General features: G+C 38.3%; 1 protein-coding gene and 2 long non-coding RNA genes across 8 annotated transcripts; 2 read left to right on the top strand and 1 right to left on the bottom strand.

Moving 5' to 3' along the window:
- Nucleotides 1–403: 403 nt before the first annotated feature.
- Nucleotides 404–3,868, bottom strand: LOC110923437 (protein transport protein Sec61 subunit alpha). Of its 2 annotated transcripts, none has more exons than XM_022167528.2 (7): nt 3,731–3,868; nt 2,565–2,923; nt 2,252–2,479; nt 1,817–2,171; nt 1,603–1,727; nt 1,295–1,430; nt 404–969 (listed from the first exon to the last, which is right to left on the bottom strand). In XM_022167528.2, exons 2-7 carry the CDS (start codon nt 2,906–2,908, stop codon nt 730–732), a joined length of 1,428 nt encoding a protein of 475 aa, XP_022023220.1. In that variant the 5' UTR covers nt 2,909–2,923; nt 3,731–3,868; the 3' UTR covers nt 404–729. The 2 variants fall into 2 exon arrangements, with proteins under 2 accessions (XP_022023220.1, XP_022023221.1); XM_022167529.2 differs by having other exon boundaries at nt 3,736–3,825.
- A 1,397-nt stretch (nt 3,869–5,265) lies between these two features.
- LOC110923294 lies at nt 5,266–6,975 on the top strand. Of its 5 annotated transcripts, none has more exons than XR_004887241.1 (7): nt 5,266–5,434; nt 5,502–5,616; nt 5,707–5,750; nt 5,911–6,056; nt 6,138–6,214; nt 6,323–6,768; nt 6,886–6,975. It is a non-coding gene; the product is annotated as an uncharacterized LOC110923294 (long non-coding RNA). The 5 variants fall into 5 exon arrangements; XR_004887240.1 differs by having other exon boundaries at nt 5,267–5,616; nt 6,323–6,405; nt 6,656–6,768; XR_004887239.1 differs by having other exon boundaries at nt 5,267–5,616; nt 6,323–6,395; nt 6,656–6,768.
- Nucleotides 6,976–8,637: 1,662 nt separating this feature from the next.
- LOC110926097 lies at nt 8,638–9,821 on the top strand. The gene is made up of 4 exons (XR_002584977.2): nt 8,638–8,748; nt 9,103–9,203; nt 9,523–9,664; nt 9,742–9,821. It is a non-coding gene; the product is annotated as an uncharacterized LOC110926097 (long non-coding RNA).
- The last annotated feature ends 17,332 nt before the right edge of the window (nt 9,822–27,153 follow it).

Here is a 27,153-nt window from a genome sequence, read left to right on the forward strand (position 1 = left end):
GGACAAAGCAGACACGTTGTGAACTTGCACAACAGAGCAGCACAAGTAGTACCAAATCAACTCCTATGTCGATGTGCAAAAAACCTTATAGATGACGAGTCCCACCAAACCATGAGTTAAACGTGTTTTGGTGAGTGCTGTACCAAAATGAGTAACATCGTCGACAGTGGCGGACACAGTGACAGACCCATGAATTATTTTGAGGATGCGAATGAAGGGTTCAACCAAACTTTCAAGAGGTGCTATCGGGATTTTTACCTATACATAACTGTATTAAAAGCAATGACAATGAACTAAAAGCAATGACAATGAATATGGGCGTTAATGTCAACTTATCCATCGTTTTTTTTTTATATAGTTTTCTACATGACTGTATTAAAAGCAATGACAATGAACATGGGCGTTTATAACCTTGAGCTACCACTCATGAAAAGTAGTTCTGTTAAATTAAAAAACATAAGTAATTATATAACTGTTTTATGTCAGACATACTAAAACCAAAACATGGCGAGTCTATCAAGTCAACTCAACTCCATCTGACCCGAACTAAAACTAGAAAGCGACCCGTTTGGACCTCGCCAATAGGTAGAGAAAAGGGAACCTTTGCTGGTATAAAAGAAAAACACTGGAGCAACATCCAAAGATAGAAAAGTTGGGATTCAAACTCAGTCTGTCACTACCAACAAAAGAGGCTAAACTGGTTCTCTACCAGAAACCTACACGTAGAGATTAAAACCCGAATAAACCAAGTTCACTGGCCTTCTCCTTCTCAAATGTCTCGAAGTACTGATATATGATTGTAACTGCTAGCAATATCCCAGTACCGGACCCTATGGCTCCCATGAAATCTGCCAAAACCGTCAATGCACCAATGCACATTCCTCCAAATGCAGCCGCTGTTGGGATGTACCTGTTTAGTTCCTTCTGAAGGTTCGAGTCCCGATGCCCCGGCATCACCATTTGTTGCTCCTGCCACGTTTTCCAAAACAAATATTATCATGATTCAAGCTTTAGCAATGAAGCACACAAACTTTAGAACTTCATATGTTCTCATTTGTTTTGTATAGGAGTGTAAATGAAACGAGCCACTCATGAGCTACTCAAGACCAACCCGTTAGAAAGCCTATATTTGAATAAACGAGCTCAAGCCTGAGCTTCACATATCAAGCTTGACTACACTAACGAGCCTAAACAAGACTATTATTTCTATAATTTTAGTAAGATATTATATATATATTACATAATAATTAGTATTATATATACAGTTAAGACATAATGTTGCTTTGAGCATTACCTTAAGTTGCTTGGCAACATCCTTTGCGGAAGAACCAGAAACTTCGATCCAGGTTTTAGAGAAGAGTGCACATGCTGTTAGCATGAAGACCAGGTAGAAAAGAGCATGAAAGGGATTGGCTGCCATGTCTGCCAGGCTGATATTAAGAAGCAAGCAATTAAGTTAGACGAAAGCATGAGTACATGTGTTATTTTGGTATACACGACTGAAAAACCAAACCACATATTGAATAAACTTAGAAGGTAAGCAATTCAAACCCATTTACATACGAATGAGTCCATTTAGTAAAAGTAACAGGATTCCATTACCTCGAAGGTGCAGTAACATAGTAAGCAAGACCACCAACTGGAACCGACTGGCCCGAGTATTCAGACTCCTTCCACTTTCCCAACAAGTTAACCAAGAAATTCCCGCTGTACTTTCTGTGCAGCAACTGAAAAGAAAAAAAGGATGCATGCAGTTGGTATCAACACACGTAACAGAGCTAGTTCAATTCTACCGGCCATGATATAAATAGAATACCTGAGAGATGAAGTAAAGGTTGGACACAAGTGCAGACTGAAGAATAATAGGCATGTTGGAAGTATAGAACAACTTAATGGGGTAAGATCCTTGTTGCCCACGGGCATTCTTGGACCTCACAGGCAAAACGACACGGAAGCCTTGGAAGTAGATGACAATGAGGAAGATCAAAACAGTAGCAAGTAAATTAGTCACATTAGGTAGATTCTGCCGATAGAAAGCTTCCCGAAGTGCTCTGACTTTATCCGATCTAGTGATCAGAAGATGAAACAGCGCAATAACCGCACCCTCAAACTCAGCACCACGCCCGCTGTTAATTGTCGTAGGGCTGAACGCTTTCCAGATAATGCTTTCACTGAATAATTAATAAGAACGTATGAGTTGAGGAATAACATGAGTCTGTGAGTATACACAATGTAAAGATTACAGGCTTACCAGATATTGGTAGCTATGAACAATGAAATACCGGAGCCTAAACCATATCCTTTTTGAAGAAGTTCATCCAAACATATGACGATAATCCCAGCGAAACATAGTTGAACGATAATAAGAATAGCATTTCCAACACCAAGTTGACCTACACTGCCGTACATTCCGGACAGAACATACGCAACAGCCTCACCAACCGCAATCAAGATACCCAACAACTTCTGCGCACCATTCCTGGAAAAATCACAAGTTTATAAAGACTTTATTAAAAACATGGTAAAAAATAGTAAAGATTATTTATATGAAAGAAGATGCTTACAATAGTGCACGATCTTCACGAACATTGTTGTCAACTTCGATGATTTTGGACCCAGCTAACAGCTGCATAACCAACCCAGAAGTCACAATAGGGGTAATACCAAGTTCCATGACGGTCCCACGGTTTGAGGCCAGAATAACACGCATCCAATAGAAAGGGTCTGCACCCGTTGTTGAATGTATGCCATACAGAGGAAGCTGGCTGCACACCAGAAAGATGAAAAGAGAGATGACAGTGTATATGACTTTCTCTCTGAAGGGAACCTTCCTGTCTGCACTTTGCACTTCCGGTAAAAAGGAAAGAAACGGCCTGACCAGATGTAGCACTCGAAAACCACCTCCCATTTTATCAAATCAGAACTGCAAACCAGTTTTTTCAAACAAATTAAAAAAAGAAAGCAATTATTGTTACAAAATGTGGCATAATTAGCCATAGTTAAAAAGTTCTACCGGAAAACAGGCACAATAAACTTATGTATCAACCATAAACGAAACATCTAGAGTCTGTATCTATTTAAAACTGATTTATGGCCTTGCTAGATACCTATAGTCATACAAACTACATAAGTCAACTTTACTACAAAAGCAAGCAATTCATACGAACTTCCGCCTTCCAGGACAAAACCGGTCACGAGATCCAGATAAAATCTATATAGGTTCAATAAAACCTCCTTGAACTATTTCCTAAACTTGAATACATATTCACAGCCCCAAAAAATGTAATAAATTAAACATTATTTCATCAAGATTCAATAAAACCAAGCAATTCATACAAATTTTATCATCTAATGCAAAATAAATTTTGATTTTTAGGCTTATCATGGACATGCAAATCAACGAAACATATAAACAATGAGAAATCACAATTTGTAAGTAATCAAAGGTTCATCGGCTACAATAATCAATCGATCGATCTCTAGTACCACATCATGCATTCATATTTCCAGATCCATAACACAAAAGTAGAAAATTTGAGCAGTAACAACTATATATCAACTTAATATCACAATTAAATGTTTGAATTGAAGAAATTATTACAGATCGGGTTGAATGAGAGCTGATTTCAATTAATTATCGAAAATGAAGACAATTGAATGTAATAGGTGAACATATGAGATGGAATTAGAACTGAATAATTGAAGATATTATTGAAAATTGGGGACGAACCTTACTTAGGGTTTACACCGTCGAGGTGTGGAGAAAATGAGTAATGAAGAAATTGCGACGCGTACGCGTTGGTCTTTATTGTATGTAGTACAGACAACTTCAGATCCACAATACGGAATGATATTACGATTTGAATGGTGAATTTACGGAAATGCCCCATGTTAGCAAATCTAGATAAATATCTTTTTCTTTTCCTTTTTTTTTCATTTTTCTAATGTCCCATCACCAAAGTATGTTAAAATCGGCATTAGTATTTGGTTGTGGTTGAATCTGATTTGAAAAATCCGAGAACAGACATTAGGCGATGTGTGGCGATGTTTAGTTATAAAACTCTGGGGCGTTATGCGATAACTAACCAAACACATAAGAGAGGGGTTTTATATACAGTGACGGACCTAGAAATTTTTCTATGGGGGTAGAATATTTTTAAAGATTTTAGTCCCTTGGGTATATATAAAAAAATCGTTTCATATCGGGTCAGGTCATGTAAAACAAAAGAATATCAAACTAAAATTTATATAACCATCAAAAACACGTCAAACGTCACTATAAACATGTTTAAAATTGTGCCCTACATGTTTTCATTTTTTGAAATCTATGCAAAACATCATCTAGAGTTACTTTTCTAATGGTTCCTCATGAGAAATCTCGCCAAAAACTTCCCTACTCATGGTATCTATCACATATAAATCGATCCATAATTTTCAATTTTAATTTTCAAGCCCTAGCAAAGTCTAGAACAACAAAAAAACATCAAAACAACAAAATCATGCTACTAAAGTCTAGAACAGCAAAAAAAATTCATCAAAACACATAAAATTTCAAACCCTTTTAATATCTCTATAACTCTATCTCTCCTAAAAACCATATAAAACAACAAAAAATAAAATAAAAACGAAGGTACCTCGTTAAATTTTGTATTCCAGGTGGTGGTGTGGCCGGAATCAAGCTTTTCCGGTGAGAATGCAGCCATTGCCGTCGTGCCTGTTGACTGCTTTCATGCGTCGGCTGCTGCGCGATCAAAAGAGGGAGAGTGGGAGAAAGAATTGGAAGGGGTGATTGAGTTGGGTTATTTTATTTAACTTCAAATTTAATTGGGTTAATTGGGTTTGGGTTACAGTGGAATGTTTAGTGGGCTGATGGCTAAATTGTTAAGCGAAAGTTATTGGGTTAAATTGTTAAGTGAAGTGGTTAAAGAATAATTATATATACTAGGTTATATTTTAATAAAAATAAATGTTTACATTTTTTTTAAATTCATAAGGTTTTTTTAAAGGGGACGGTTGAAAATTTCCAAAGGGTGCGGTTGAAAATTTTCAAGGGGTGCGGTCGAGATTTTACGCGATATATAACCCTAAAACCTTTTTTTACAAGGGATGCGGCTGCCCACCCACCCAAGTGGGTAGGTCCGCCCCTGTTTATGTGGCTTTATATAACTTGAGAGTGTAGTGGTGATATATATGTATGAGGCTTTATATCTCTATCTTTAATAAAAGAACAAGGTTGGGACACATGTCCCCTCCACATTCATTTGAGACACATGTCCCCTTCTCCTTTCATTTGCTACCGTGTTCTTTATTAAGCTTGTCCACGTCTCCTTTTTCAAAACTGGGCTTTTTTTGTTTCATGTATTCCTCCAAACCCTAATCTTCTCCCTAAAATATTCAGCCGTTTCTCAATCTATTTTTTTCCTCTCAGTCAATTGTAAGATGCTTCTCCTACATCAAAGATCTATTTTTTTCTACTCTTCACCTTCATCGCAATCTAACAGGTATTTGGAGGTTCGATTTCTGTTGATTTACTTCGATTTATTTGGGGTAAAATCATTGCAAGCTTGTGTTCCACATATAAGATATATTCTCATTAGCCCACGTAAGTTCAATAAGGTATCATTTCATCATCAATCTTCTACCAACCTTCCAGATCAGTTGCTTTCAACTTTATTAAACCCTAATTAGGTGAAGTTTGTGATTTAGCGGAGCATCCAACTTCATTCGTCACCGGAAACTTCAAATTTCAGGTATCTATTGCAGTTTTTGACCTAATTTTGTTCTAATTGCACGTGTTTATGTTGAATTATGTATAATCAGAATGTTTTAGAGCTAAATTTGAAGTTAATTGGTTGGTGATTGGATGTTTATTAGGTTTAGGTTAGGTTCTAACTCTGAATTTGTGTGTAGTGTTATTTTCATCCATGGCCCCTGTTAACAACAATGATGAACACCCACCAAAATTCAAAGTCAAAGAATCATCGGAAGTGGCAATTGGGGCAGTGTTGCTTCCAAACTCATTGCCTCCAACACGTTAAAGCTCTCATCTTTTCATGGTTTGTTGATATTGGATTCATTTGCATTTCTTATTTTTTTAATGTGTTCGTGAAAAATTATGTTTGATCTTGAATTTTTAGATGAAGTGAAGATGTGGGTGTTTGAATAAATATTGCCTTGTGGTGAAAAACTCACAGATGCCATCAATCGAACCAATGTAATTGTTTTTGTTTCCCCCAATTTTCAAGATTATTTTTCAAGATTGTATTTTTCGTCTGAAAGTTTTGATTTGTCCGAAAGTTTTATTTTTTTTGTTGATTAACAGGAAAATGTGAAATATTTACCGGGGATTAAGCTTGGGCATAATGTTGTTGCTGGCCCAGATCTTGAAAATGCCGGTATCGTTTGGTAACAACTTTTATTCTAGGAATGAAAAAAGAAGCGTATTTCTTCCATATTTACAGGAATTTTAATAAAATCTACATGTATAATATTTCTAAAATTTTCTTCTACTGTATCGCTAGAAATGAAATAGCACCCGCTATTTCATGGCCATCGCTGATAGGTGATTTAAATGTGTATCTATAGTATTGTTGAGAATTCCGTAGTTCCTTATAATTCGAGCACATCATTTGAGTTTATGTTGATCAACTTTCAGCTTGGATAAAGTATGCCACTGTTGACTCTAATAGATTTACTGCAATGGCTATTAGCAACATTGCTTTAGCTGATATAGGTGTTCCTAAATCATTCTTAGAATCATTTCCAAAGGTATCATTTGATGAACTGGTTGACTCTAAGCATTTTCTTAAACCTTGCGAAATAAATCAACCAAAAACTCAAGGTTGAATTTGGTGTTATTATTGATAATACATTCATTCTTTGCAGAATGTAAAAGGTAGCTTGGGTGTTCTTATTCATTGATATATTTGTTGGAAAAATATTGTCAGAAGCATTTATGGGTCAGATGATACACTCGAGGTAATATAAGGAGTATCCTTTATTTAACTTCAAGATGTAACCTTTGACTTGTGTGGTCAAGCTTATTACTTTTCATTAGACCTGGAAAACGGGTCGGGTTGGGTCATGGGTCAAAATGGGTTTGGGTCAAAACGGGTTCGGGTCAAAACGTGTCAATTAAAAAACGGGTTGTTTTGGTTCGGGTCAAAACGGGTTTGGGTTGAAACAGGTTCGGGTCAGAACGGGTTTCGGGTCGGAACGGGTTTCGGGTCGGAACGGGTTTCGGGTCGGAACGGGTTTCGGGTCGGAACGGGTTTCGGGTCGGGTTGGGTTGAAAGAAGTTGTCATTCTTAATAAATTGATGGGATTCAAAGATGGTGGTGGCACTGATATATGTTAAAATGGTGTTGGTGCTTATTTTATGAAGGTAGTGACATCCTAGGTTTAGATCTGGGTACGTCTTTTTGCAACATTAAATCTTAAAAAAATCCTAGGATTCTCCATGATGATTGTTGCTTCTACTGAATATCGATTCTCGATTGGGGTGGTGCTTGGTCATGATTAACTTAATTTTTTGGATCTGGTTTTAGCTTTAATTTCAATGGAATAGTAATATTTTTGCGTCGAAATAGTACGGGTTGAAACGGTTCGCGTCGAAATGGTTCGGTTCGAAACGGTACGGGTCGAAACGGTTCGCGTCGAAATCGTTCGCGTCGAAACGGTTCGCTTAGAAACGGTACGGGTCGAAACGTTACGGGTCGAAACGGTTCGATTAGAAACGGGGCTGGTCGAAACGTTACGGGTCGAAACAGTTCGATTAGAAACGTTACTGGTCGAAACGATTCGATTAGAAATATTAGCTGTTGAAACGGTCCGCTTAGAAATTTATAATATTTATATTACTTTTGAGTCAAGTAGTTTGTTTGACTGCGAAACTCAACTCATCATTTCATTAACATTGAATATTTTGTGTCCACACACAACTTTTGGAGGCATAATACAATGCCAGTGGAGCTGTGGACTTTCTCATTTACTACAGGGGACATCTTTTTAGTAGATACTCAAATGGGATAGTTAAGGTTACATATATATTATACGAGAGTCAACAACAAGTTCTTTCTTGATTAGTTGTTATGAAATAACTATGGTGATAAAATTAGAAACATAAAACTTAATAAACTGAAAACAATAATGACTCGATCTATACATAATAAATAACTATTTAATTGTTCTTTTCTGAATATTTTTAGCAATTTTATATTCCCTCTTTATTTTTGCCCCTTTTGTTGTTCTAGGGCTTTTGCATTTATTTGTCTTTCTGTTTACTTGAAAAAAGTTATATTTGGTAAGTTATGTTTACTTGGTAGCTTCACCATTGATGCATTTTGAAGGAAAACACATGGTTCAAAGAAATAAATTTCTAATTTTTGATTTAGTTATTTTTTTTCTTACGTCTCTTCATCAAATGTTTACATTTTGTGTAACTATTTGGCTATTTTAGTCTTTAAATTTGTTTTTTTTTTTTGTTTCATTAGCAGGTTAGATGTTTATATACATGATTATTTGGTAACGAGAGATTTGAAAGCTTCTGCTCAGGCATTTCAAGCTGAAGGAAAAGTCTCATCTGACCTGTTGGTAAGAATTTATTGCAAAGATGATTATTTTATATATAAGAAATAACGATTTTTTGTTCTTTTTAGTTCATATAGTTTTTAAATTATATAAATGGTGTGTAATTTCGGCAGCTATTGACGCCACCGGTGACTTTCTTTTTGACTTTGCATCAACATGGTAATAAATCTCTTCCCAAAAAAATTGTTCACTTTTTTTACTTTTCATCATTCCTAAAGTAAAAAAAGCTGTAAAACAAAACAAACCATGTGTCCTTACTTTGACCTATAAGTTTGACCTTCTCAAAGGTCTTCTCTCTCCATTTGACCTTACATAAATGGATTCTTACTTTCTGCAACATAATACTTTTTAGATCAGTTTTGAAATAGATAATGTTGGTCAACTATAAAGAGAGATTATACATTTCAAATTGTTTCACATTTTAGTTATCTAACTACCTAATCAAGAAACTTAACCTTTTATGTATACTTTCATATACCCTCAAATAGATTTGTTGTTTTGTTTCATCACCAGCTATTTATAAAGACTACCACAACTCTCATATTTCAACATCCAAAATTACATTCTTGCATTTTACTATTTTGCTTGTCAAACTCTCAACTCATGGAGCACGGGTACATCTCTAATAACTTTGCATATCATAATTTACACATTCATATCATATTTTATAATTAATACTAAATATATATTTGAGTAAGGTTAACATACAAAAAGCCTTATCATACATCACGTAGGAGACAATGGTAACCGTTGGATCAAGGGTATAATCACGCATGGGACCACATAATCACGCATGGGACCACATAATCACGCATGGGACTATAATCACGCACGTTCTATGATAATAACGCACGTTATATTTTTTGTCATGTATGTTAATGTAGGTTAAGCCTTGAAGTACATTATACTTTCTCTATATATTTTATGGTACAGTAACATCACCTATTTGAAGGACTTGGATTTGGCTCGTCGTGTTTACATTGTGAAGGTTCGTATACTCCGGTTATGGAAGCAACCCATGTATAACAATCCAAAATAGTTTTACTCGATCGAAATGATTGTGGTTGACGAACAGGTATATGTTTCAAAAATCTAATTTTTAAATATTTCACATTTTGTCAGTTATTATATTTTTCATCTTTTATGTTGTAGGGAACAAAGATGCAAGCCAATGTTATCCGAAGATGGTTTCCCAAGTTTGAGCATCTTTTAAATGAATTAGGTAACATGTTGATGCAAGAGTTACAAGACGAGATGGCCTCAAAGTTGTTATGCTAGATAGTGATGGTAATCTTTCAAATACAACATCAAATGTTTTATACAACGAAGTTTTTAGAAATTTGTAACGTATGTTTATATATTTTTTTTGCACATCTTTCATGTCAGATTATTTAGTTTGTTATTTATTTTCTTTTTTTATTATTTTATTTTAGATTAACATTAATTTCTATTATTTCATACTATAAACAAACATTTCAGAGGACATTCTAAAAAAATGAAGATGTCGACTTATATTTCCTGAACAACTTACTAAATTGAAATTTGTGTTCATAAAATTAAAAATTGAACTGACAAGCGTCAAAACATTATTATTTTAAATTACTTGGTTACATGTTTTTTTCTATTCTTTAAAAAAATCATACATCATGTTTATTAATATGTTTTAAATTTTATTTTTTGAACCCGTGTGTCACACGGGATATAAGCTAGTATATATATATATATATATATAGGGAGAAGATCATGCGAGAACCACCTCTTATTATGAGAACCGCAAGAACCAATGTGAACACACCAAAAATGCATAAAAATAGCTAAAAATCACACAAAAAAAAAATTTTTTTTGAATTTTTTAATATTTTTTATAAAAAAATCACTACTTTTCGAAACCAAAAAAAAATTTTTTTTTTAATTTTAAAAAAAAAAAAAAATTTTTTTTTTGACTTCTAAAAGTAGCGATTTTAACATGGAAAATATTTAAAAATTCAAAAAAAAATTTTTAGATTTTTTTTTTAGATTTTTGTTAGGTTTTTTGGGGGTTTAGTTTTTAGCATTTTAGCTTGGGGGAGGGGGGTTTAGGTTTTTGGGGGGTGGGGGAGGGGGGTTTAGTTTTTTTTTTTTTTGGGGGGGGGGTTAGGTTTAGGTTTTTTTTTTTGGGGGGGGGGGGGTTAGGTTTTTTTTAGTTATTTTAGGTTGTGTTCACATTGGTTCTCAAGGTTCTCACAATAAGGGTGGTTCTCGCATGAGCCCCTCCCTATATATATATATATATAGGGAGCCGCTAGAATGAGAACCACCCCGAGTTGTAAGAACCGCGAGAACTACACCCCACGGAGCGTCGTTCGCCATGATTTTTTTTACAAGTAGATGTGTATATTATAAACACAGCCGTAAAAAAATCATGGCGAACGACGCTCCGTGGGGTGTAGTTTTTTACACCACAAGTTTGGTGAAAAAAAAAAGAAAAAAGAAAAAAAATTAAAAAACACCAAACTTGTGGTGTAAAAAACTACATCCCACGGAGCGCCGTTCGCCATGATTTTTTACGGCTGTGTTTATAATACACACATCTACTTGTAAAAAAAAAATCATGGCGAACGGCGCTCCGTGGGGTGTAGTTCTTGCGGTTCTTATAACTCGGGGTGGTTCTCATTCTAGCAGCCACCTATATATATATATATATATATATATATATATATATATATATATATATATATATTCATGTATATATATGTGTGTGAGTAGGGAAGAATGGGCAACACCGTGAAAATTTTCGCGAGGAGGGGGATTTTTAGCACATGGCGGCCCCCGTAATGGTGTTCAGGGGCGCCATGGGGTGCTATGGGAGAGGTAGGTGTGATATAGAGCCCCATTACGGATGGTCTAAGCGATATACTAGCAACCCCGTTACCAAAAGCGCATAAAAATAATAGTGCTATACTCAATATGAGTTAACATTAATCTTCAAAATTTGACTATTAGAAAAGAGATGTGAGCTAGAAGATGATGCATCTCCAAGAACTTCAAAACAGACATTAATTGAGTCATGTTTGGTTCCTTGACTTTCGTACGAACCTCAAGCATATTCGCTACTTGATACATTGTAGGCCTAAGCGTTGGGTTTTAATTAGTGCACAATAAAACCATGTTAATCATTCTCAATGACTCGTTTTTTGTTGAAATCAGAACCAATATCGGGTCTACCAAATCTGCCAAGTTAGCAACGACCATAAAACAATAAACATTAGTAGATAACGGGCTTTAGCTAGAAGGGACACGGGTAGCACTTACCAAAAAAAGAGTTTTAGCAAATTAAGAAGACAAGTAAGCTTTACTTGGTCGATATTTCATGTAACTCTTTCCAGCAATGATTTCCGGTATAAGGACATGAAAACTATATACATCAGCTTTATAGATTAAGTAGCCTCATAATATTTATTATGGTGCTAAGTAACCCCTAGAGGACAAAAGAAAAATGTTTTTACCCCCACAATGCTTTTGTAGGTTAAGTAGTCCCACTAACATGAAAGAACAAATTAGGGATGTGATCCTTACGTTTAATTAAATAAATAAAACATTTGTTTGTTATTGTTTGCTTGCTAAATAAACGAAGATAAACGATATTTTTAATAGAACACATACTAAACATTTGGTTATTGACCCTACAAATAGTAGGTTGCATTCGAACTTGAAATAAGGGAAATAATTCATATTTGAATTTTGATTCTTTGTTTTGTATTTATTAAAATACAAATTTTCTTAGCTTTCGTTATAAAAATCAATTTTGAATTTACAAAACGTTTTTTCTTTTCTTTTTAAATCGGAAAAAAAAAACCTTGCTTAACATTTGGATTATACCTTAACACGTTAGGTTTATGACTTTATGTGTATTGGATTTAATCACTTTTAAGGCCATAAGTCTGCAACTAACAACTTTCCAGCTAATATAAGAATTTAAAATAATTATCATATATTTATCCTACCCAAAATATATAAACGATGTTATCAACTGTTCACTTTTATAACAAAAGTATAAATAAGCAACTTATATCAAAAGACTGTTTTTTATGCTTGTAATTTGAAATTGGTCATGCTACACTTTGGTGAAAATCCATGATAATATAACGGGTAAATTCCATTTTTTAAACCTAAATTGTGAAAATCCATGATAATATAAAGGGTAAATTCCATTTTTTAAACCTAAATTATGTATTCCAACTTGGGTATGCATGTGAGGGTTGATACCAACTTCGCTACATCATTGTCGTCACCTAGGGGTGTTCTGCGGGTTTTTTAATCAGGTTATTCGGGTTTTTTTTTTTGTTATAGGAATTATATTCGTAGGGTAAAGTTTTTGTACAAATAATCTTAGCATACTAAACATACAAATTGAAGGAAAACTCAAAAAGACAATGTGACATTTTTGTAATTATCAATAACTATCAAAGTTACTCTACAAATATATCTAAAAAAAACCTAACCCCTCCTCCCCCCCCCCCCCCCAAAAAAAAAAAAAACCTAAAAAAATAAAAAAATAAAAAAATAAAAAAATAAAAAACACAAATTATTTTATTTTTTTTTAACATTTTTTATTAAAAAATCGCTACTTTTAGTAGCAGCAAAAAAAAAAAATTGCTAACGAAATGTAGCGATTTTTTAATAAAAAATGTTAAAAAAAATTGTGTTTTTTAGGTATTTTTGGTTGAGTTCACATTTGTATAGTAACTTTGATAGTTGGTGGTAATTACAAAAATGCCACCTTGTCTTTTTGAGTTTTCCTTCAATTTGTATGTTTAGTATGTTAAGATTATTTGTATTTGATCTTTTGCCTATATTCGTAACCCGACCCAAATAAGATTTGGGTTAATCCGTAACCTGACCCAAATATGAATGAGTGCAATAGCCTTTTGTTCACTAGAGAAAAGATCTTGATCACTTTTTCCCAACTTAGTATACGGTAAACTTGGAACTGTATATCCTTTCTGAATCGATTTCCATCTCTCATACACGTAAGCTTTCAACCAGTTCTCGAATCTGCCCTTCCACCTGTTGTAATCTTCAATATCAGCTTTGGTGGTTTCTGGTAGGCACCGTAAGCGTTATCAACATTCAAGGTTTCGGAAATAACACTCGTCATGTTTTTTCGGATTGGAAGTTGAAGCGGGTGCTTCTGAAGTTGTAAATGCATCAAAGAACTCATTATAAAACTCGTTCTCCATGATGAATTCCTGCAAAAGTCAAACCTTGGTCAAATCAAGATTGAAAATAACAAACACTGTCCGTTCGTACGAATCTGGAATTGTTGATTCGTACGGATCAAGCATAATTCTACTGAACAGACTTTAACCAATGCGTTCGTACGAATCAAGTTGATTCATTTGAATGGACTCAAATCTTTCAAAACCTGCTTTTAGTTGATTCGAACGGATCATGATTGCTGATCCGTAATTATGCACTTGAACACTTAGCAAAAATCACAACTGTTTAACTTGATTCGTACGGATCTACTCTGCAAACACCCAAGTTGTGTTTTTCATGGTTTTTTCAAGATTTTTACGTGATTTAGGTCGAACTTTGATCTGATTTTTTAGAGGATTGATTAAACCCCAGTTTCGCACAGCATATCAAAAATTCAGCCAAATTTGTCCATGAATTCGACGTGAATTTTGAGTTTAAAGTCTAAGAAAGTTAAGAAAAAGAAGAATGAGTAGAAGTGTGAAAAATGCAGATCCAAATCGGCTTGAATCTGGAAGTAATCTCTGGTATCAAGTGATCCTCGTCTTCGAATCCGGTCTCCAAGCTCTAATACCACTTGTGAGGATCGTTTTCGTCTCGATGTACTCTCCGACCGGCTTCCTAGATCCTACTATCACGTGCGGAATCCGTGTAATAAGTAGACATAATCACAAAGATACCGTGGAAAGATCTTTTCATTGATTAGAAACACTTTACAGACCCTGAAAAGATTTGACAGAGTTTCCCCTCTATTGTCAAAGTTGTACAAATGAAGACCCCAACACTCCTATATTAGACCTCGTCCCTTCGTACGAACCTAGGAGCGGATCAACATTGATCCGTACGAACCAACTAAAGTGTCCATCCGTACGAATGGACTCCATTCGTACGAAAGGACTATTACATCAAAACACCTTTCAGTTCGTAACGGATTACATACAATTACAAATAATCAACTATAACTAAGACTCGATACAAGACGGAAGCTACAGACATATGCATTCACAGTTACACCATGCAAGTTTTGTGTAATGAAACAGTTATAAAAAATACTTATATGTGTAGTCGTAGAAAGCGAGCTTTCCTGATTTTAATATCTCGCCAAAACACACAGATTATGAGTTTCGGTAGCTTATGAATATCATAATTGTTTGATTGTTACTTTCTTTTTTACCAACAAACCGAAATGTGTAGATAATGTTTTGATTATGTTGCAATTTCCTTTTTTGGCTATTGCATATGTCGATACCGTATTGAATTAAACCCACACACTGATGGAATTCCCGTCGCAAGGATGGGTTGAATCTCGCTAGTACAACCAAAAACAACAAATAAATAACCTGACAACGTAATATATGTTATATATTTTAATTGATATGAAAGTTCAATACCAAAAACCAAACATGCATGAAAACATTTGTTTACAACACCATGCCAATGCTCAACATAAAAGCACCCGCACATTATTCATCACATTAAAACTCCAAAACAAACAAAACATTCCAACTTTGACGACGTTTCGGTGTAGATATTCCGATGAACCCAAGAGGCATCTCTACATCCTCGATTTCGCGATCACAACGCTCGTGTCTCCCATGTCGGTTGCTCCACTCCTCGCCCACCTCCCCTCGAACTGTTCCTATGTAACTCCCACACGTACAAACGTATTAGTGACACCACTTATATGTTACTAAAAGCTATAGATGAATTCTTTTTTATAAACTATTTTAAGGTTGTTTAGAGATAAATGGATTTATTTACCTTTTCCCATATAAGTTGTCACAGTGATCCCACCTTGAACAGTCCTTAGCGCCCTTTATAACAATTTGCACCTCCCTTTTATCTTTGTTGATCGTAGTTTGCTTCTTTTTCCATGCATCTCAAATTAATCATTTCAGTTTGACCTGAATCACTGGTGTGCGTTAAGCGTGATATGATTTATTAATATTTTAAGCCCATTTTATGCATTAGTCAAGTTTTAAATTTATAAAACATGATATTATAAACACACACTTGGGCAAGTGCACCGCGAGCGTAGTATAGTGTTGGTAAGATACCGAGGTCGTCCAAGGACACAAGAGCTTTTAATACTGGTTTATCGCCAACGTCTAATCAATCTAAATTTTCGAGAAAAGAGTTTTTAAAATATGAAAGTAAAACTAAAAACGAAAAGATAAATAAAAAGAAAAACAAATAGAAAAGATAGAATCACTTGGATCCAACTCATCTTTAATGTACCCTTTGATGATTTTCGCACTTTCGGACTTTTTAAGAGATTATCTTAGTTATAGTAGTAGGCCCCTCTTTTGAAGGTGACGTTACCCTCAACCCAGTGGTTTGAGTTAGTAGAGATATAATCCCAAAGGGTCGGAATATTGAAAGACAATTAAGTAAGTTATTAATGCGAAAAGTAGTAGGCCCCTCTTTTGAAGTTGACGTTACCCTCGGCTAAGTGGTTTGAGTCAGCTAGGATACAATCCCAAGAAACCGGTTTAAAGTATTAATAGTAGTTTACATATGAGGGGTTCAAGCTATTCGCACCCCCGCCATCCAATACCGTTGGGCATTGAAGGAGGTCCTAGTAAGCTTGAACCAGGTCCTCACAGGATCTATACACTGAACGAGACAAGAACTTTACCAAACCAACCTCCTAAACCCCTTCCAGGTAGTTAACGCGCTTTATAGACCGTAAAGACATGAATGAGCAGATCAATGACATAATGAAGAAATGGTAAAGCAAATTCACTTTCAACATAAGAAACTAGTTATTAAAGTCATTAATACAAACCCAAATAAAAAGTGCCAAAAGATTAAAAATCAAAAGTAATACATTAAAGACTTGTCTTCACCAAGTGATGTAAGAGATTAGCTGTAACACCCCGTGTTTTCCAAAATGTCAAGTCAAAGTCAAATGCTGACTGTTATTGGAATTAAAGTTATTTTAATTTTATTTTATTTTATTATGTAGAGTAAGTGTTGTATAATCAAAACTAATCGATCGGTAATCTAACCGCGAATCGACGATCGACTGTGAACAATAGGAAGTAACAATGCAATAAAGTTAATCAATCAATAATCAAGCTAATCGAATCAATCATCGAACTCAAATAATGGGAATCTGGTACTTTATACGTGTGTGTGTGCCTTACGTGTTACTTGTGCATGTTTATTTACGTTGTGTTGTGTGGTGAATCAATCGAATCAAATCGAAACTCGAAGGTTAATCAAACTCAATCGAAACCGAACCCGAATTGTGGTGTAAGGATGCTTATATGTTAGATATAGTGGTTAGGACTAAAAGTAATTTGATTAGAAACTCTATCATACTCAAATCATCATTCATCGAAGTCGAAATACCAAAAATCATCACGAAACTCTCAAAAAGGAACATCCTGATCGAACAGGACCACCGATCGAACAGGCTAGCCGATCGAACATGCTGTTCGATCGAGCAGCCCATTCGGTCAGGAATTCTGGCCGATCGGTTGGGCCTTTCCTCTTTTGGAAGCCTATAAATAGGGCTGTCATTGTCATTCTTTCTACTTTTGGAAAGCTCTGACCGACCAGCCCCTTGTTCTTCACTATTTCTCAGATTTCTCTTCAATCCGGTAAGTTTTCACTCTAAATCTTGTACGATCTTGTTCATTTAATGATTCTACACCTTTCTATCTTTCAAAACTTGGATTTTAACCGTGAAATCACCAAGATCTAGGTGTTCTTGGGTGATGTCATCATGGTGTTCTTCAAGAACACCAAGTTTTGGCATCATTCCACCATGATTAGCTTAGATCTAACCGATTTCCACATAAACAACCTAAAATCTACCAAAGATCTTAACATTCCACGGTGGAAAAGGATTGAAATGTAACACCCCGTGTTTTCCAAAAGTCAAAGTCAAAGTCAAGTGTTGACTGTTATTGGAATTAAAGATTAATAAAGATTAATTTCATTTTAGTTTCATTTTGATTTTTCATATTATTTGGAGTAAGTGTTGTATAATCAAACTAATCGGATGATAATCGAACTGTGAATCAACGACCGACTGTGAATGATAGGAAGTAACAACGCAATAAAGCTAGTCAATCAATAATCAAGCTAATCAAATCAATCATCAAACTCAAGTGTGGGGATTTTAGTACTTTTTATACGTGTGTGTGTGCCTTATGTGTTACTTGTGCATGTTTACTTTTATGTTAAGTGTGTGGTGAATCAATCAAATCAATCAAGACTCAAAGGTGAATCAAACTCAATGGAAATCGAACCCGAAATGGTTGTAAGGATGCTCGTATGTTAGATATAGTAGTTGAGACTAAAAGTAATTTGATTAGGAATTCTATCATTCTCAAATCATCGTTCATCGAACTCGAAATATCAAAAATCGTCGCGAAACACTCAAAAACCAGGAAAGCCGATCGAACAGGGCAACCTGATCGAACAGGCTAGCCGATCGGACAGGCTGTTCGATCGGACAGCTGCTCGATCAGGGATGCTGTTCGATCAGCTGACCCTTTCCTCTTTTGGAAGCATATAAATAGGGCTGTCCTTGTCAAACTTTCCACTTTTGGAAAAGCTCTGACCGACCAGCCTCTTCTTCTCACTAAATCTCAGATTTCTCTCAAACCGGTAAGTATTTCGCTCTAATCCTTGTACGTTTTTGTTCATTAATCGATTCTCCATCTTTCTATCTTTCAAAACTCGGATTTCATCCATGAAATCACCAAGATCTAGGTGTTCTTGGGTGATGTCATCATGTGTTCTTCAAGAACACTAAGTTTTGGCATCATTCCACCATGAATAACTTAGATCTAACCGACTTCCACATAAATAACCTAAAATCTTCCAAAGATCTTAACATTTCACGGTGGAAAAGGATTGGAAGATGGGTTTTCATCTATCTTTCAACTCTTTTACACTCAAAAAGGTGAAAACGGGACTTGAACCGATTTACAAATCAATCTAAACAAACACATGGTTCAAGATTCGGGTTCTACCGAGAGATATACCGATTTCGGGTTAAACGTTAAACTTAGGTTCCAAACCGTCTCTGACCGGGTTCGGGTGATTCCTGCTCGAGTCAGTAGACTAAGTAGGGACTTCAGCTTTGTGGTTCAACTCGTAGTCAAAATATTTCTAAAACATCAACAATTAACGGGAATAACCAAGTGTTAAGTGAAAGGTTAACCGAATCGAGAAGCTGGCTGAACGGCTAGGCTGTTCGATCGAACAGCCCAACCGAACGACTATGCCAGCCGATCGACTAGGCTAACCGATCGACTAGCACTTAGTCCCACAAACTCATGAAGTGTAGTATTGACGAGGTACTGTTCGATCGACTACGCCACTCGATTGTAATCATTACTGCTCGAATCATGAGATACTATACTTCAAAACACTTAGACTTTTCGAAACATTGGAATGTCACCCGATCGAACATGCCAACCGATCGAGTGACATATTTGAAAACAATGAAGTGCTAGCCGATCGGTTGGGCTAACCGATCGAACAGCTGTTCGATCGGCCAACCTGAAAGGTAGTACAAACCATCATACACAAACACATCCTTCACATCAAAGGAAGAAACAATCCACTTGAAGGAACCAGCCGATCGAGCCAGCCGGCCGATCGAATGGATGTTCGAACGGACTTTCAAACCAATCGAACAGCCCACTCGATCGAACTGCTGTCCGATCGAATGGCCTACTCGATCCAAGTACATTGTTTACTTTTCCGCGTAACTCATCGTTGTGTTATCGAACTATTCAGGCTAACCTATTCTCAGTGCTCCCTTCAATCCACGATCAACCACTGTGAGTATACTCGATCCCTTTTTGCTTTCAGCACTTTTGGGTGTTACATACGTAATCTATCAAATTCACAAACAACACAAACTATTTGAACGCTAACCTACTTGCATGTATTACTTGTCTAAATGATTGCTGTTTATTATGTTTACACGTGGAGTGCTATCTACCTGCTTTAGCAACGTAGTACTATAGTTTGGACTCAGCACCCGTTCACACGGGGGTTGCTAAGGACAATTACTTGCATGGATTACAGTGGTAATCATGTATCGCGAACTGTCTCGGACAGTCAACTCGAAGTCGTTGGTATCGATGGTCCCATGTTGATAATTTACATGCATCGTTTGCCCTTGTGTACGTGTTTGGTTATGCGTAAACTATTCGAACTTTATATGCTATATCAAACTTGTGTACTCACCTTTACATTATATGTATTGACTTTTATTTTAACGTATGTGACAGGTGTTTAAGCTACTAGCGTGCTAGGGAAGCGAGGCAATAATAAGCTTCTAGGAGCCTGTGACCTTAGGACAGTGTCCACGTACCTGATCCAGGGCCATAATTATCTGTAGATCTTGTACTGGCACCTGTAGTCAGTAAGATCTACCGTTAGCTGTCTAGAAGTCTTAAAACAATATTTAAATTCGGTTTGTAATAATTAAGAATTTGAGTTGTCGGAACAGTTCCCATATTGTTTAGTTGATTTCTATGATAACTTGTTATTATTTGGGACACGGTATGGGACGTGTTATATAACTGAATTGTATGATAGTTGTTGTGGAAACTCCTGAACAATCTGTTTCGCTCAGTGCCGCGCCCCGATGATTCCGCCATCGGTTGGGGTGTGACAGATTGGTATCAGAGCCATAACTATAGGGAATTAGGTTAGACACGATCTAGTCCGGATCGCTGTCTTAGAGACCTAGACTATAGTTAGGAACCAAGAGACCAAGTTTACGTGCTTATCTTATGTTGTTTCCTTCTATTCTATCATTACATCCGAACTCCGAGCCAAATTTTGTAATTGGACGGGATTAGGAGTGAAACCCGCAAATTCCTGCCTAAATTACAAAATCTTTGCCGATTATTTTGTGCGATTTTCTATCAACAAATGGGGGAGAATTATACCAAATTAGGGCTGAAACCCGTAATTTGATGAAAACTTTCCTCTAAAATTTTCTTAAAACAAGGAAGAAATTGCTGAGCTAGGGGTGAAACCCTAACCTTGGCAGTTATTCCAACTTTAATTTTATCTCGCCAAGGCAATTGACGGACTCCAACGACCTGAACTCACGAGTATGACCTAGAATGCGCATGCATAATGCCCAAGAATCGAGGCAGGAACATGTCCCCTAGAGTCGAAAGTGACGACAAGTCAACTGTGAATAGTTAAATTGCCATGGTTAGTCAAAGTCTAGTAGCCGCAGACAATCCATTTTCCGATTTTGAGTGTTGTTTTGTTGATTTTATATGATTTACCTGTTTATGTGTTTTAAGATTTGTTGGTTACTCCATTTGTTATCAATCTGCGTGACCTTTGTTGCTATTCTATCTCGATTCAAATCCCTGTTGATGTGATCTAAACGAAACCAGTGTGCTATGCTACGCTATACGACTAAGATAGACGATACAATGTGGTGCTATCCGATACGCAAAACGAACGGCACTCGACTTGTGGTTATAGGTTTCTGTTTTCTGACTACCTCTGTGATAAAATTGCGTACGTGTTTAGGAAATTAAGTGCTCTATTTGCTTAATTGCTTATGTGCCCTAATTGCTTCTGTGCTTATGTGCCCTAATTGCTTCTGTGCTTATGTGCCTCTATGATTATGTGCTTATGTGATTATGTGTGTTACGTGACGAGAGATGCGACGTGATTCTAAGCTTTAGAGATCTAAGAACGTGTGAGACTCGAATTCGTTGTGTTGAGCCTGTGACGATGTCTATTGCAGACCATGTCGTCATCTGGACAACCTAGATCACGCTCGCGTCTTACCCGCCAGGAGAAAAGAGATCGACGTCTGGCTGCTATCATCTCTAAGACCGTGGCGAAGGCCGTGAGTGAGGTTTATGAGAACGCCAGCAAATCATCTGAGATGTCACAAGCTGATGCTCCGAAAGAATCCAGCAAGACTGCTTTTAGCTTCAAGCAATTTAAGGCATGTGGGCCAAAAGAGTTCACCGGCGAGGATGGTCCAACGGCTATGTTTCACTGGTTTGACTCGATAGAAGTCACCTTTCGTCAAAGTGGATGCCCAGATAATCTCCGGACTCTCAATGCTACTGGCGTCTTCCAGTCCCGTGCTTTGGACTGGTGGACTGCTGAAAGAAACAAGCGCGGAAACGACGCAGCCTATGCTCTGTCATGGAAGAAGCTGAAGGAAATCATGATCGAAGAATACTGTCCCTCCCATGAGCGTCATAAGTTGGAGGATGAATTCTGGGGTATTAAACAAGACAAGGGTGACAACGCCGGTCTCACTGCTCGCTTCAAGCAGTTAAGCATCATCTGTCCAGACCAGGTCAAGACTCCCGACATGACCATCAAAAAATACATCCGCGCTCTTCCTGACTGTGTAGCGGATTTTGTCCTAGCTTCAAAGCCCGCAACGATTGAGGAGACCTACCTGCTCGCCGCTGAGATTAATGACAAGCGGGTGAAGGCTGGTTTCTGGGATAAGCAAGTCAAGCCCCTGCATCAAGTCACCACCGCATCAACCGACAACACCACCACTCAAGCCTCCAAGTCTTCGAGAAGAAGAAAGAAGAACAAAAGTTGCGCTGCCGCAACCACTGCTGCTCCACTACAGTCTGTACCAGCCCAGCAGCAACAGCCACAGCGTTCAGCGCCAGTGATCAATGCGCCGCCAGCGAAGCGTGCGTACACCGGCCCCCACCCACTCTGTGCTACATGTTCTTATCATCATCCGGTGGGTGTGGCCTGCCGTTTCTGTGTCCACTGCAACGTTTACGGGCATTTCACTGCAAACTGCCGCTATGGTCCTCGTCAAACGCAAGCTCAAGCCGCTGTTAACCAAGCCCTGCTACCTGCTCCTCAAGCTCCTCAAGCTCATCAAGCTGCACAGGCCCCGGCAAACAATGTTCGGACCTGCTTTGCATGTGGTGACCCTAACCACTTCGCAAACCGGTGCCCGAACAGGGTGGTGAAACAAGAAGCTCAACAACCCCAGCAACAACAACAGCAACCTCAACAACAAGCTGCTCACGCCAGAACTTTCAACATCAACGCACGCCAGGCTCAAGCTGATAACAACGTGGTCAATGGTACGTTCCTTGTGAATGGTATATATGCATCATGTTTGTTTGATACTGGAGCCGATAACTGCTTTGTGTCCTTTGAATTCGAGAAACTTCTTAGACGTAAGCGCTCTTACCTTTCGTCGTCATTCGAAGTAGAAGTCGCTACCGGAAGAACAATCGCCGTCAATTCCGTGCTCCGTGATTGTACTCTCGAGCTCAACAGCCATATCTTTCCTATCAATCTTATCCCGATGCAGCTCGGAAGTTTCGATGTCATAATAGGCATGGACTTTCTTCGTGAAAACCGTGCTGAAGTTGTGTGTTCCGATAAGATGATTCGTTTTGTGCTAGCTAGTGGTGATATTCTATGTGTTTATGGTGAAACTACTGCGAAAGATCTCAAGCTCATGTCCTGTCTTCAAGCTCGCAAATATCTCCGCAAGGAATATCGAGCCTTCTTGGCCAACATTGTTGTAGCAGAGACGGACAAGAAAAAGAAAGTTGAAGTCAAGGATGTCCCCGTTGTCCGAGAATTTCCTCAGGTGTTCCCTGATGATCTTCCTGGATTACCTCCAAGTCGTGATATCGACTTTCGAATCGACCTTATTCCAGGAGCCAACCCAGTGGCCAAAGCTCCGTATCGACTCGCTCCATCTGAGATGCGAGAACTCTCAAACCAACTCCAAGAGTTACTTGAAAAAGGCTTCATTCGCCCGAGCACTTCTCCATGGGGCGCACCAGTCCTTTTCGTCAAAAAGAAGGACGGGTCGTTCCGGATGTGCATCGATTACCGGGAATTGAACAAGCTGACCATCAAGAACCGATACCCCTTACCAAGAATCGATGATCTGTTTGACCAACTACAAGGTGCTCAGTGTTTCTCCAAGATTGATCTACGTTCAGGCTACCATCAGTTGCGGATTCAAGAGGAAGACATACCCAAAACCGCTTTTCGAACCCGATACGGCCACTACGAGTTTGTTGTCATGCCTTTTGGTCTGACCAACGCACCCGCGGTCTTTATGGATCTGATGAATCGCGTGTGTAAACCGTTCTTAGACCGTTTCGTCATTGTATTTATCGACGATGTCCTGATTTATTCCAGATCGAGGGCCGAACATGCGCAACATTTGCGATTGGTTCTCGAGTTGCTTCAGGGAAACCAACTCTACGCCAAATTCTCCAAGTGTGAATTCTGGTTGGAGGAGGTTCAATTTCTGGGTCACATTGTGAATAGTCGGGGTATACACGTTGATCCTGCAAAGATTGAGGCAGTCAAGGGATGGGTTACGCCAAAGAATCCGTCAGAAGTTCGCTCTTTCCTCGGATTAGCCGGTTACTACCGGCGATTCATCGAAGGATTCTCAAAGATTGCTGTACCGCTTACCTCTCTTACTCATAAAGACAAGCCTTTTGTGTGGGGAACCGCGCAGGAGACTGCTTTCCAAACCCTCAAACACATGCTGTGCCATGCACCAGTTCTTACACTGCCCGACGGAAGCGATGACTTCGTTGTCTATTGTGATGCTTCAAACCTTGGACTTGGCTGTGTTCTCATGCAACGAGACAAGGTTATAGCTTACGCCTCTCGACAGCTCAAAATCCACGAGAAGAACTATACAACCCATGACCTTGAGCTAGGCGCAGTTGTCTTTGCCTTAAAGATTTGGCGACACTACCTGTATGGTACAAAGTGTACGATCTTCACCGATCACAAGAGCCTACAACATATCTTTAACCAGAGAGAACTCAATATGCGTCAACGCCGATGGGTAGAACTTCTCAACGATTACGACTGTGAGATCCGTTATCACCCAGGCAAGGCGAATGTAGTTGCAGACGCCCTCAGCAGAAAGAATTACGTGATAGGTGTTCGAAACATCCAGGCTCAGTATAACCTCGAAGCTCTCATCCGCGAAGCACAACACGCTTGCTTCAACGAGCGTACGTTGAAGAAAGAACGAATCTATCACGATGGAACTCAGCTCGTGAGCAAAGCCAACGGGATATTCTATTATCTGGACCGAATCTGGGTTCCGAGGAGGACAGATTTGCGAAGGATCATCATGAACGAAGCCCACAAATCCCGATATTCCATTCATCCCGGTGCGGACAAAATGTACCAGGACCTTCGCTACAAGTACTGGTGGCCTGGGATGAAAAGGGATATTGCTCTATATGTTGGTAGCTGTTTAACTTGTGCAAGAGTCAAGGCTGAACACCAAAGACCTTCAGGCTTACTCGAACAACCGCCGATACCCGTGTGGAAGTGGGAAAGCATAGCTATGGATTTCATAACTAAGCTTCCGACCACGCCATCAGGTCACGACAGTATTTGGGTTATAGTCGACCGTCTAACCAAATCAGCCCACTTTCTGCCAATACGAGAAGACTACAAGGTGGCCAAGCTAGCCCAAATCTACACCGACGAGATCATTAAGAATCATGGTACGCCTCGAGACATCATTTCTGATCGCGACGCTCGGTTTACATCGAGATTGTGGGAAACTTTTCAAGCAGCTCTTGGTACGACGCTGAATTTGAGTACCGCATTCCACCCGCAAACCGACGGGCAGACGGAAAGAACGATTCGTACTATTGAAGACATGCTCCGTGCGTGTGTTATCGATTTTGGTGGTAGTTGGAGCAAACACCTACCGTTGGTCGAATTTTCGTACAATAATAGCTATCACTCCAGCATCGAAATGGCACCTTTCGAAGCCTTGTATGGTAGGAGATGTCGCTCGCCTATTGTATGGCACGAGGTCGGTCATTCCCAATTGACTGGGCCCGAGATCCTGCAAGAAACGACTGACAAGATCCACCAGATAAGGGAAAATTTGGTGAAGGCCCGGGACAAACAAAAGATGTACGCCGATAAACGACGCAGGCCCCGCGAATTTGCAGTTGGCGACTACGTGCTCCTAAAGGTATCACCTTGGAAGGGAGTAGTCCGATTCGGCAAAAGAGGGAAACTTGCGCCTCGATTTGTTGGACCTTTTAAGATTCTGGAAAGGATCGGTAAGGTTGCCTACAAACTCGAATTACCGGAGGAACTCAGCAATGTCCACCCGACTTTCCATATTTCAAACCTTCGAAAATGCGTAGCCGACCACGACGCAATAATACCACTCGACGATCTTCAGGTCAATGAGACGCTACACTTCGTGGAAAAGCCTGTCGAAATCATGGACCGACAGACCAAGCAACTCAGACGCTCTCGCATTCCTATTGTAAAAGTACGATGGGAAGGCAAACGAGGCGCGGAGTTCACTTGGGAACTCGAAAGTGACATGAAGGCCAAGTACCCGCAGTTGTTCAGATAGATCTGAAGCATCAAATTGGTAAAATCACACGGCGATGTACGGTTCTCGGCCTAATTTCGGGACGAAATTCCCTAAAGGAGGGGAGACTGTAACACCCCGTGTTTTCCAAAAGTCAAAGTCAAAGTCAAGTGTTGACTGTTATTGGAATTAAAGATTAATAAAGATTAATTTCATTTTAGTTTCATTTTGATTTTTCATATTATTTGGAGTAAGTGTTGTATAATCAAACTAATCGGATGATAATCGAACTGTGAATCAACGACCGACTGTGAATGATAGGAAGTAACAACGCAATAAAGCTAGTCAATCAATAATCAAGCTAATCAAATCAATCATCAAACTCAAGTGTGGGGATTTTAGTACTTTTTATACGTGTGTGTGTGCCTTATGTGTTACTTGTGCATGTTTACTTTTATGTTAAGTGTGTGGTGAATCAATCAAATCAATCAAGACTCAAAGGTGAATCAAACTCAATGGAAATCGAACCCGAAATGGTTGTAAGGATGCTCGTATGTTAGATATAGTAGTTGAGACTAAAAGTAATTTGATTAGGAATTCTATCATTCTCAAATCATCGTTCATCGAACTCGAAATATCAAAAATCGTCGCGAAACACTCAAAAACCAGGCAAGCCGATCGAACAGGGCAACCTGATCGAACAGGCTAGCCGATCGGACAGGCTGTTCGATCGGACAGCTGCTCGATCAGGGATGCTGTTCGATCAGCTGACCCTTTCCTCTTTTGGAAGCCTATAAATAGGGCTGTCCTTGTCAAACTTTCCACTTTTGGAAAAGCTCTGACCGACCAGCCTCTTCTTCTCACTAAATCTCAGATTTCTCTCAAACCGGTAAGTATTTCGCTCTAATCCTTGTACGTTTTTGTTCATTAATCGATTCTCCATCTTTCTATCTTTCAAAACTCGGATTTCATCCATGAAATCA

The sequence above is a fragment of the Helianthus annuus genome, chromosome 17 (genome assembly GCF_002127325.2).
Source record: "Helianthus annuus cultivar XRQ/B chromosome 17, HanXRQr2.0-SUNRISE, whole genome shotgun sequence".
NCBI lineage: Eukaryota > Viridiplantae > Streptophyta > Magnoliopsida > Asterales > Asteraceae > Helianthus > Helianthus annuus.

Excerpts from the sequence above, each read along its gene's own strand:
- LOC110923437 (XM_022167528.2), bottom strand. The coding sequence starts at position 2,908 with ATGGGAGGTGGTTTTCGAGTGCTACATCTGGTCAGGCCGTTTCTTTCC. Across the intron at positions 2,480-2,564 it reads CGTGAAGATCGTGCACTATT|GAATGGTGCGCAGAAGTTGT; the intron begins GTAAGCATCTTC and ends TGATTTTTCCAG. Across the intron at positions 1,431-1,602 it reads TATGTTACTGCACCTTCGAG|CCTGGCAGACATGGCAGCCA; the intron begins GTAATGGAATCC and ends TCTTAATATCAG.